A 12,874-nucleotide genomic window follows, 5' to 3' on the forward strand; every position below is an offset into this window, starting at 1 on the left:
CAAGCCCTGTGTTGGACTCTGCACTGACAGCACAGAGCCTGCTTGGAATTCGCTCTCCCCCTCTCTCTCTGCCCCTCCCCTGCGCTGTCTCTCAAAACAAATTAAAAAAAAAACCAAACAGCTACTCAGCAAAGAATCACTGCTAATTAGCTGCGAGTCCTTTCCTCCATTCTGTGTCATTTATGATAGAAGCAGCAGTGAAAAGAGAAACACAAAAAGCAAGTTGGGAGCATTTCACCATGTCAACCAGAAGATTAATATGAAAAGTTGCTGGTGCAACACAGCCAGAAAATGTACGAGCTATGTAGGAGTCCAGCATCATGGCTACTGCACAAAGTTTTAAGGGTTTGTTACTTCAAGGACCTTACACTTTGAGAATTCAACAGTAAAACAAAATTCACGAAGTAGAGAACAAAATAAAAGCGCATATAATTACTTCATAATTGAAAGTTGCTAAAAGAACAGATCTTAAAAGTTCTCATCACAAGGAAAAAAATTCTGTACCTATGGATGGTGAGGAATGTTCACCAGACTTATTGTGGTGATTTCACAATATATATAAATATCAAATCCTTACATTGTATACTTAAAACTAATATGTGTCAATTATACCTCAATTTTAAAAAAAAAGAGCAGGTAATTAAATACACGGTTAAAATGTTATGAAAGGTAGGACTATAAAAAAATTCACGTTACCAAAAGACAGCAGATAAAATTAGGAGTCTTTTTCTAAATTTGTTTTTCAAAGATTTTCTCACTCTAAATCAGGTAAAAACAAAAAAACAAAAAAAACCCCAGGGGCACCTGGGTGGCTCAGTCGATTGAGCATCCGACTTCAGCTCAGGTCATGATCTCAAGGTTTGTGAGTTTGAGGGCATGGGGCTTGCTGCTGTCAGCACTTCGGATTCTCTGTCCCCCTCACTCATCACCGCTCCCACGCTGGCTGGCAGCTCTCTCAAACAAACAAACAAACATCAAAAAACAAAACAAAACACAAAAACAAAATCTCCAGTCACTTGGCCTCACTGTGGATGGGAAGAAACTAAATTCTCTGCTGTGAAGTCAGAATGTGGGAGTTCCTCCTCCCGGGGAGCCCTTGCACAAAGTTCATCACATCGTAACACAGAGTTGCAGTTGCTGCTGCAGAGGGCAAGGGAGGCTGGTGGCCTCTCTCCACCAGGTATGTCCTCCAGACAACTGAGGCGGCAGAGACAGACTGAACCACATTGGCCAACAACTCTGTGGGGGACAATCAAAGGTACGTACAGATGGGTTTCATAGCAAAAGGGAAGTTTTTCTGTTGGGAGATTCTAAGTGATCTTGGGCCAATGGTCATTATGCAGGATGTGAAGAGGCTCTCATCTTCAGAGGAATGTTCACAGGGTTCATCTTTAGTATTTTTTTCAACTTATGCCAGATCTCAGCCTTCAAAGAGTTCATTTTCCCAAATTAGATCTATAGATGTTGATAACGTACACGATAAATAGCATCAATCCCAAGTACATATTAGGTCTCTTAAATTTTCAACAGCTATCAAAATTCTTACAACTTCTCTTAATTTTATGTTCTATAACAAATCATTTGAATACTGAAAACAAAAGTACGCTTCTGGGTAATGTAGCATAAGGAACACAGTAGTGGAATCACTATGTTGTACACCTGAAACTAATGTAACATTGTGTCAACTATACTTCCATTCTTTTTTTTTTTTTTAATTTTTTTTTTTAACGTTTATTTATTTTTGAGACAGAGAGAGACAGAACATGAACGGGGAGGGGCAGAGAGAGAGGGAGACACAGAACCGGAAGCAGGCTCCAGGCTCTGAGCCATCAGCCCAGAGCCTGACGCGGGGCTCGAACTCACAGACCGCGAGATCGTGACCTGAGCCGAAGTCGGACGCTTAACCGACTGAGCCACCCAGGCGCCCCTATACTTCCATTCTTTTAAAAGGTCTATTTTCCATGTTTCAACTTATCTAGATACAATATTAAAACCTAACGTGTCTGGTTGTAGGGAGATACAAAAATATATTGCTGTTTTTTGTGGTGTTTTGGGATTTTTAGGTAGGGTCTACACATGGGGCTCGAACTCACAACTCAGAGATCAAGAGTGACATGCTCTACTGAGCCAGCCAGGCACCTATACTGCTGTTTTAACGTATACTCAGCAGGATACTCACCATCAGTATTAGGCAAATAAGACAAGCAGAGAGCCAGAGTGAATCCATTTCCAAAGTTCAAGGTCTGAAGGCATGTTACTAAGAAATAAAAAACACCATGAACAACCAACACTGAGCTTATCCAAATAGAAAGGTTGGGCAGCATCGTCAACAGCCCTGGGTGCAACAGGGGATGAGAGAAGTCAATCCTGAGAGCCAATGACCACGTGGACGTAAATGGTCAATTTTTAACGTTACAGAGAATAAAAGGACTTCAAAGACTGAAAGAAATTGACATGTATGTTCTTTCATCACTTGACAATTACTATTTCATTTGTATTATAATTTCTCTAAACCTACCTTCTGAACCGTTTTTAGACCAGACTCGAACAGTAGAATCAGAAGCTGCAGACGCCATCAGTGTACCGAATGCAACGCCTGACGCCCTCTTCTGGTAAAGAGCATGCACTGCATTAACAGGTCCTTCGTGGCCTTGGAGATGGACTGCTTTTAAAAGCTACATTAGAAAGAATTGACAAAAACACGGTGATAAAAAAGGAATTAACAGTTTTACCTTTACTGAATTAAAATCAAAGAATTAAAAGTACTGTTAAACTACCTGACCCAGAAATACATCCTCTAGAGTTGAAGAGAAAGCAAACTTCAGAGAAGTTGGTCTGACTGCAGTAAGGACACTTAAAGTGTGCATACCCTTTGACACAGCAATTTCACATCTAAGAATCTACTGTGAGATGCTAACCACACTAGTGTAACAAATAGTAACAAACAAATGCAGAAAAAGATTCATCACACAATCTTTATCCTAGTGAAAAATTGCAATCAACCTAAAATTTTTACGAGGAACTGATTAAATTATTGTAGATACACACTGTAGTCAACAAAAAGGATAACATGGAAAGACAACCACAACATTGATATTTTTTGAAGACTAGGGCCAGCTTTGTGGAATGTTTCTCTTTTGGATCAGTCTGATATTTCCTCATGAATAGATTCAGGGTATACATTTTGACATTACTATCCATGTGCATCCCATCAGGAAGCACATGATATCACTCTGTGCCAATATTAGTGAAGTTAAGCTTGGTATCCTAGTAAAGGTAGTGTCTGCCATGTTTTTTCACTGCGAAGGTAAAAATTTTTTTCGTAATGTTATGTAAGATTATACTTTGGAACTTGGTACTTCTCCATCAAACTTTAACCAAATATTTTTAGCATACACTCATGATACTTGCCTGAATCAAGTACAGCTGGAAAATGAAAAAAAAAAAAAATGGCAAACAGAACTAAGAAATTCCATTTGTTTATCATCTAAATGCTTGCCATGCAAGATTATGCCCTGTGGTATCATTTCTGTTATTTTAGGTGTATTTTTTAGAGTTCAAAATGTGTGAGATTCCATCATATCCTTTGAGAAGTATCTTCTATAATTTGCTATCTCCCAAAATAGTGGGGTCCCTTAAATGTTTCAATTGTTTTCCCAATTAAGCTGAACTCTGCCATTCAAGAAAATAATTATGTATAAGGTTCTGTACACTAACTTCCTGCAGCCATTAACTTTTGGCTTCTTGGAAAACTCATTTTAAAAAACTCAAGTACAATATAATCTCTTGTATGTATAATTATACACACGAAATAGAGAACTACAACAATGTTCATTAGAATGTTAACTCTGTTGAGGTTCTGTACTTAGTTTGTTTTCCTTCTTCATTCTTTTCTGTAAACTTCCTTCACATGTGTCTATATCATTACTCCCCCCAAATTTAAATCTCTTGAAAATACTCATTTTACATTTTTAAGCAGGGGTGTATGTCAACCATCAGAGAATTTTAAAAACTCAAAAGAAACCTCTCAAGTTTGTCACCTTGTTAAAAAAACAATGCTCACTCTTCAAAGACAAACCTCTCATTCTACCAGCTTATAATTATTTCCTTTTATCAGAAGTCAAGGTGTGTTGAACACCTGCATACATGGAAATGCATACGGAAAGGAGCCTGTAAGGCTCTAAGGTTTCCATGTGTGGCCCCTTCCTCTAAATCCTCTCATTCCCTTTAACCCCCTTTTATGCCTTTCACCCTCCTGCCGTCCTCCCTGTCTGGCCTCACATTTTCTCCTCTGGCTCCTCCTGAAGTTTGCTGCCACCAGATACTTGCTCAGTCTGTGATCCCCTATTGACAGAAGCGTGGGGCAGCAATGAGGAAAGAGTTTTTCAAGTCTCACCTCAAGATCTCAAAATCAAGTGTTCAAATCACTCACTCCCTCTGGATTCCTCTACCAAGATCAGTCCAAACAGGAGTTAAGTTTGCTACACCTCCCTTTGTTCTCATTCACGTCTAGGTACTTCCAAAATCCCCACCTCCACACCTGCCCTCTCCTTCTGAGGACAAGTATGGATGCCAGACCAGCAATTCAAGTGAAATGTCTACAAGTAAATTCCACATCTTTCCTCCAGTTTCCCTATCTTATTTTGTAGAAGCACCTTTCTCCCAAGACCTGGAAACAGAATCCCACTATTTTTATTACTTACTCCCCTAACACCAGCTCCCACTCCTTTAATAACTAGTCAATGTCAAAATCATTTTGCCTTCAAAAACACCCCACATCGCTTTCTTCCTATTTTTTCCTACTCTGATATGGCACATTGCTGTCAGATTAATCTTCTTCTGTTATTCATACTCTTCTGCTTAGAAATCATCAAGGACTTCCTAGTGCCTACTAATAAAGAACAAACTCTTAAAGCTGGTATCTACATTTCCACATGATCTTCCCCTACCGTACTTCTCTAGTAGTACTGCCTACAATGAATTATCAAGAAACATGTCCAGAATTATGTCATTCAGTTACAAGGAATGCTAAGAAACTTAAAAGGGGGAAAAAAAAGTTAAGACTTGAATGAAGTTTGGGAAATGGTACTTAAAGATACTCATATTGGTCCATGTCAGAACTTTACAGAGCCCTCACTATACTCACGGTGCACTGGGACTCTCTAAAGGAGGTATAGAATATAGTGTTTCCCAACCTTGATTGGCCATAGATTCCTTTTTTCACTTAACTTCTTGAGAGATGAATACTTCCCTGAACAAACTTTTTTAGAAAGCCCTGTCTTAAAGCTTAGGCTTGGGTTAAGACTGGATACTGCTGAACAGGTGGTCTTCTTTATCAACTGAGCTTTTTCATTCATGCCAGGAATTTCCTACCAGGAATTCTAGACCCTTAAATTCCTCCCAAGGAGGGGCACCTGGGTGGCCCAGTCGGTTGGGTGTCCGACTTCAGCTCAGGTCATGACCTCATGGCTCATGAGTTCAAGCCCCATGTTTGGCTCTGTGCCGACAGCTCAGGAGCCTGCTTCTGATTCTGTGTCTCCCTCTCTCTGTCTCTGCTCCTCCCCTGCTCACACTTTGTCTCTTTCTCCTTCAAAAATAAACAAACACTAGGGGCACCTGGGTGGCTCAGTAGGTTAAGCACCCAACTTCACTCAGGTCATGATCTCACAGTTTGTGGACTAGAAACCCATATCAGGTTCTGTGCTGACAGCTCAGAGCCTGGAGTCTGCTTCGGATTCTGTGTCTCCCTCTCTCTGAACCTCACCCACTCACGTTCTGTCTCTCTCTCTCAAAAATAAATAAGCATTAAAAAAAAAAATTTTTTTTTAAGAAATAAAATAAAAATAAATAAAAATTAAAAAAAATTTTTTTTTAATTCCTCCCAAGGAAACCACCTGATACTTTAAGACCCAATTCAAAGACCACCTCTTAAAACTCTACTAAACTCACAGCACCATGGTTGTGGTACAGCAAGGTAGAGCACATTATCTATGGAGCTACCCTTGCTCTTTACCTCTTCAAGTAGATTTTGCCTTCAAAACCATGTACGTGAATCATGAATAGGATTCTGCCTCATCTACATCTACTGCATGACAGATGTTCAAATGTCTAACACGCTAACTTTTAATCTTTGCTTACAACTAGAAACAACCTAGTGTCCATCAATAGAAATCCGTCCAGGGGCGCCTGGGTGGCACAGTCGGTTAAGCGTCCGACTTCAGCCAGGTCACGATCTCGCGGTCCGTGAGTTCGAGCCCCGCGTCGGGCTCTGGGCTGATGGCTCAGAGCCTGGAGCCTGTTTCCGATTCTGTGTCTCCCTCTCTCTCTGCCCCTCCCCCGTTCATGCTCTGTCTCTCTCTGTCCCAAAAATAAATAAACGTTGAAAAAAAAAAAATTAAAAAAAAAAAAAAGAAATCCGTCCATACTCAGCACTGCATATTATAACATCACTCAGAATTATGTAAATCTATATCCACATGGTAACAGCTGTCCTGTGAACAAGGCAGTACTAATTTATGCTATCAGTGAAGACAGAACAAATAGCCCCTGTATGTGCAGTGTGAAAACTACTACAAAATGATGGGAAATTCACAGAAATGAATGACAGCATGTGAATATGAGAGCAAATATCAGAAGGAAGGGTACAGGGCATGTGAAGTATAGAAGATACAGGACCTGGATTACTGATAAGAATAAAGCAACTTCATAAAAGAATACAGTAGAAAGGACAAAAAGACCTGAAAATAAAAGCAGATAAAGGTCGTTTCTTATAACTATAAACATGTCCACCCACCTGATTATTCTTTATTTCCCAGTGAATCACTTGATTATCAGATCCTCCAGAAAGTAATTCAGTAGAAGGAGCTGAAAAAAGTTATATCTCCATAAATATTTTTATTTTTTCCCCAGCTGTCTTGAAAACTCTCAAGGCTACAGAAAAGATATAAGAAAACTCATATACCCTTATCTAGACTCACCAACTATTAACATTTTGCCACATTTGCCTAACATCTCACTTTCTCTATACACGCATACATAGATCCCTTTATTTTAACAAACCATTTAAAAATAAGTTGCAGACATCAGGACCTCTGACTTTCTAACACTTTATTACATGTAATCTAAGAATTAGAACATTTCCGTACATACCACAGGACAATTAACATATTCAAAAGTTTAATTGTTGATTGATACAGTATCACCATGTAACATACAGTCCATATTTAAATTACCCTGAATTGTCCCAGTAACGTCTTTTGTAACTTTTGTAAATTCTGAACCTAAGGACCACAAATTGCATATTTACTGGCCATATCTTTTTAATATCCTTTAACCTAGAATAGTTTCCCAGTCCCCTTTTTTAGGGACAATGACAGTCCCAGCCAGTTGTTTTGCAAATGTCCCTCAATCTGGATATACCTGGTTGTTTCAACATGTAAGATGCACGCTGAATACTTTCAGCAGGAGTGACCTATATGAGACATTTACAGTCAACTGCTATCAAATATATGACATATTTTTGAAATAAGACAAATATTTCAGAGTAGCTCATTTAAACAACTTCTTGTGGATAACAGAAGAATAAGGAGTAACAACCAAAAAGGGAGAAATAATCAAATATAATTTTCCACTTATGTTTCTTCTGGTCTGTGTGCTAGATATTTAGGGGAGCAACAGGGGGATTGTCTGAAGAACATTAGATCCATAGTCAGAAGTCCGAGGTTCATGTCCAAACCCTACTGCCAGCCAGCTGTGATCTTGGGGCTTTAATATCTTCATGGATCACAGACACTAAGCCAATTATTTAACTACATGATTTTGAGAATTACTATAAGGCCCCTAAAAGTAATGTGTTAAAAATCAGACATTTTAAAAATATGAAATGGGGCAGCTGGGTGGCTTAGTCGGTTAAGCATCCAACTCCAGCTCAGATCATGATCTCATGGTTCGTGAGTTTGAGCCTTGTATTGGGCTCTCTGCTGTCAGCACAGAGCCCTCTTCAGATCCTCTGTCCCCCTCTCTCTCTGCCCCTCCGTGTTCTCTCTCTCACAAAATAAACATTAAAAAAATGAAAATAAAAATATGAAAGGTTTTTTTGTTGTTGTTTAAGTAGGCTCACACCCAACATGGGTCTTAAACTCATGACCCTGAGATCCAGTCACATGCTCTACAAACCAAGCCAGATGGGTTCTCCTAAAATTATGAAATGATATTATTAACATTTTATATATCACTAATACTTGGGTTAGAAAAAATATCTTGGGGCGCCTGGGTGGCGCAGTCGGTTAAGCGTCCGACTTCAGCCAGGTCACGATCTCGCGGTCCGTGAGTTCGAGCCCCGCGTCGGGCTCTGGGCTGATGGCTCGGAGCCTGGAGCCTGTTTCTGATGCTGTGTCTCCCTCTCTCTCTGCCCCTCCCCCGTTCATGCTCTGTCTCTCTCTGTCCCAAAAATAAATAAACATTGAAAAAAAAGTTTAAAAAAAAAAAATATCTTAATTATCTACTGGTAGAGCCCTAATCTCAGGAAAGCAAACATAATAGTTACAGATTACATTGAAACACAAGCAATTCATTTTATATAACCTCACTTTTAAAGATAAAATATACAAGCCCAAATTAACATTTTATAATAAATCCCTATACTGAAATTCAAGTAGTCTTTGATGTCACTTGGCGGCAATTAATATAATTACAATTGTGCTTTAATATCTGCACCAACAGCCACTCTTTCTACTATTTAATGGTTTTTATTGACCTACCATGACTAATACTGCATTACCAATTGAAATAAGTGGCTTATTAACCTTTTTATCTTTTTATGTTAATTTTTGAGAGAGGCAGACAGAGCGTGAGCAGGGCAGGGACAGAGAGAGGGAGATACAGAATCAGAAGCAGGCTCCAGGCTCTGAGCTGTCAGCAAAGACGCAGGGCTCAAACCCTCAGACCGCAAGATCATGAGCTGAGCCAAAGTCAGACCCTCAACTGACTGAGCCACCCAAGTGCCCCTAAACTTTTTTTTTAATGTCACAGATAAAATCATAGCAAAGTCATACTTATTCAGCAAATTCTGTATTTGTGCATGGCTCAGAATGCTCTCAATAAGTGTTTATGGAATAGAAAATAAAATTATTTCAGAGTCCATAAGAATACCACAGTAGGTATATATAAGACATTTCAGCAAATTCCAAAGGATTTTGGAAGCACCATCTAAAAGCAATTCTTTTTAGAAACACGACTAACCATACTTATCAGAAAACAACTGAAAGTACCTTTAACAAACAGATGAATACTTACAACCATCTTGTTTACAAATCCACTGTACGCAATTGACCCGAGCAGTGTGACCATTCAGGTTGGTGGTGACAACCCTTTCCTTTACAAAAGAAAACACCAGTTAGTAAATTACAAATTATCCTACAGAAGAATTAATAAATTAATAAAAGTCAGATGTCAATGGTTTTGATGCTAATAAAAAGTTCAGGATTATTTCAAACAGAATCACTTCCCTTAATTCATAAACTCTAAACCATAGCTTAAACTATCCGTTCACTCTAATGTGTGCCTGCCTTTGTCACCACTCCACTCCATATTCTGGATGTTCCTTGTTCTCAGCACACTGAGCTCTCAGGTCTTTATCTGCTAGCTCCTCCTGACCACCTTGGTCCTTCTCTACTGGGGAGCCTGTCTGGATACCCCAGGCTAACTCTTTCTTGTGCTCCCACAGGTCTCAGGGCCTACTGCTACCATGCTTGTACCAATCTCAGGGTTTTACTGACCAAAAAAAACCCCTCAATAGAGAAATTCATGATTATTGGAGTCAAATTCATGGCTCTCTTTATATGCCATGGCTGATGAGATGTTGGGTGATCAGCCTTAGAGAAACAAAGTTACCAGGCCACAACTAAGGTCTTCAGACATGGGATCCTTTCAAGGGGTACAGTCAAGTTCCCAGCAGCCGCTCAGACTGTGCTTTCAGTAACATCCCTCCACACCTGGGCTTTATTTTACTTCACGCACTAAAGATATTAACTCTGTGACTACAGTGCCTTCCTCTAGGGCCACTTTCCCTATTTACTATGAACAGCACAAGCTTCCTATCTGCTTAAATGCCAACTGAAATTCAGATGTGAATGTGCAAAAACTGGTATATTTCACACATAAGTTATTTGAGGCTGTGAAACAATTTATAGTATTTCACTGTCTCTCTCACTAGATTAAGAATTCCTTGGGGCGCCTGGGTGGCGCAGTCGGTTAAGCGTCCGACTTCAGCCAGGTCACAATCTCGCGGTCTGTGAGTTCGAGCCCCGCGTCGGGCTCTGGGCTGATGGCTCAGAGCCTGGAGCCTGCTTCCGATTCTGTGTCTCCCTCTCTCTCTGCGCCTCCCCCGTTCATGCTCTGTCTCTCTCTGTCCCAAAAATAAATAAACGTTGAAAAAAAAAATTAAAAAAATAAAAAATAAAATAGAATTCCTTGATGGGCAAGAATTATTACCCATTGTCTTTGTGTCATCACCACCCAGTCCAGGACTAGCACAGAGGGTCCTCAAAAATCTGCTGAGTATCACACCAAAACTTTACTTTAGCATTTGACATGCTCTTATTCCTATATTTAATTTAGAGCCCAAACAACAGATATGTAACAAAGTACTTTTTAGGCCCAACATACTTCTTTTTTGGTAAGTTAAAATCCCCTAACATGGCCACGAGGCTATCATTAAAAGTAAAAATGGGGCGCCTGGGTGGCGCAGTCGGTTAAGCGTCCGACTTCAGCCAGGTCACGATCTCGCGGTCCGTGAGTTCGAGCCCCGCGTCGGGCTCTGGGCTGATGGCTCGGAGCCTGGAGCCTGTTTCCGATTCTGTGTCTCCCTCTCTCTCTGCCCCTCCCCCATTCATGCTCTGTCTCTCTCTGTCCCAAAAATAAATAAACGTTGAAAAAAAAAATTAAAAAAAAAAAAAAGTAAAAATGTGATGGAAGACACGGGCACAAATACATTACGTGGCTGCAGAAAAATTGCCCTCTACAGCTGAGTCAGTCCTTGGTTGACTGTCTCAGTAAAGTTTTCCTTGGTTTTCCATGCTTTCTCCTGCCAGTTACGAACGCATGGCAGGGCATGGCGGAGCACCTGGGTGGTTCAGCCGGTTAAACTCTTGGTTTCAGCTGAGGTCATGATCTCATGGTGAGTTTGAGCCCTAAGTTGGGGCTCTGCGCTGACAACTCTGAGCCTGCTTAGGATTCTCTCTCTTGCTCTCTGCCCCTCCCCTACCACGTATGCACACGTGCATGCTCTCTCAAAAATAAACATTAAAAAAAAAAAAAAAGAATGCATGGCAACAATAGGAAACAAAGAGGCAGGAAGCCAGCTCAAGATACAGAAAATACAGCTATTTCATATATAAATTTGAATGTGAAAAGATTATGAGAATGAGATTTTTAATCAAATAAAGCAGTACAATAAGAAATACATAGAGCTATCTCCCGCATTGCATTTTCATTTCTAGCACTCTACTTTTTACACTGAGGCTCCTTTTGAGAAGTGATACTAATTGTATCCTCCAAAATCAGACAGTGGGAATGGAGTCATAATAACTCTGGTAAGACTGCAAAAACTAGTCACTTGGAAAGTTTGGTTATGGGCGCCTGCGTGGCTTAGTCAATTGAGCTCTGGACTCCCGAGACTGAGCGCTGGACTCTTGATTTCCGGTCAGCTCAAGATCTCACAGTTGGTGAGACAGAGCTTGTGGTTGGGCTCCGCGGGCCGACAGCACCGAACCTGCTAGGGATTCTCTCTCTCCTTCTCCCTCTGACACTCCCCCTGCATGCGTTCTCTCTCTCAAAATAAACAAACATTTTAAAGGCGGAGAAAAAAAAGCCTGGTTAAAGCACCAAGAAAACAATCAATAGACTTGGTAAAGTTCCAAGAATATGTACTCCCTGCCCTATAACCACTGCTTAGGATTCCTAATCCCTTTGACATTTACCCCACCGGCGCCTTCTTTAAAATATCTACTCCCTAAGTCAAAATACAAGTAATATTTCTTTGAAACCCAATACAAGCTTGTTAAGTAAATCTGAAGGAAATACAGAAGTGAGGTACCACCTGCGGTAATGGCTTTCATCCATACCTAAATTGCGAATCTTTCAAAACCCGAACTCATTAACAGTACGGCCGTTCCCACGGAAGTTTTCAGAAACGGCTGTCATTCATGTGGGGAGTTACATGGGACAGGTGGGGGGCTACGTGAGACTAACAGGCTACCGGCAGTACACGGTGACCCCAGGCTGCCGCGGCGTGCGGCTCGCCCACACACCCTATCTGCCGCTCTGCAGGAGTGTCTACAGTCTGGCCGCAGCGCACCCAGAGAGTTCCGACCCCGAAGAACATGGCAACAGGCGTCCAGCCACTTCTCTTACCTGAGGGTCATAGAGCACCACGGAACAGGATGTGCCGAAGGCCAAAAGTCCTCCGGGCCCGGAGTTCCAGCTCAGGGCTCCCCGCACCCGGTTTGGGCAGCAAAACACGTGAGTTACCTCCAGCACGGGCGCTACCATGTTGCTGGCTGGGCCGCGTCGGAGGCCTGGACGCGCACTTCCGCCCTCGGAGCGGAACTACCCGCGTGGTGGCCTTTCCTGCTGGCGTTATCCACACCGCTTTTCAGAGGCGTCCGAGGGCGGGGGCGGAGGCGGCCACGCCCACGCCGGGCCCGCCCACTCTCCTGGCGCGAGTGGTCTTTAGTGTCTAGGCGCAGCTAGCTACCGGCACTCTGTGCTGGACCGTGGCCCAGCGCCCAAGCACAGGGTGCGTCGCAGGAACGAAGACCCGCGTGGAGTAGCTCAGGGTCCTCCACAAAGACCCGGGGCTCGTGTGCCGCGGGAG

The 12,874-nt window shown here is 41.6% G+C and overlaps 1 protein-coding gene across 3 annotated transcripts in view; it reads right to left on the reverse strand.

Moving 5' to 3' along the window:
• Positions 1-12,733, reverse strand: part of ELP2 (elongator acetyltransferase complex subunit 2) — a 45,266-nt gene extending 32,533 nt beyond the window's left edge. For all 3 annotated transcript variants that reach the window (XR_006963508.1, XM_047086946.1, XM_047086947.1), the window contains exons 1-5: positions 12,412-12,733; positions 9,295-9,373; positions 6,794-6,864; positions 2,519-2,675; positions 2,180-2,257 (exon numbers count right to left, since the gene is read on the reverse strand). Coding sequence is in view for 2 of the 3 variants with exons in the window: in XM_047086946.1 (XP_046942902.1) it covers positions 2,180-2,257; positions 2,519-2,675; positions 6,794-6,864; positions 9,295-9,373; positions 12,412-12,549 (523 nt within the window). In the remaining variant the exon portion in view is untranslated. The remainder of the gene's footprint in view (positions 1-2,179; positions 2,258-2,518; positions 2,676-6,793; positions 6,865-9,294; positions 9,374-12,411) is intronic.
• Between the last annotated feature and the right edge of the window lie 141 nt (positions 12,734-12,874).

This window comes from Lynx rufus, unplaced genomic scaffold, assembly GCF_022079265.1.
Source record: "Lynx rufus isolate CCGP_SWC_20201006 ecotype Redwood Valley unplaced genomic scaffold, mLynRuf1.p SCAF_22, whole genome shotgun sequence".
Classification (NCBI taxonomy): Eukaryota; Metazoa; Chordata; class Mammalia; order Carnivora; family Felidae; genus Lynx; species Lynx rufus.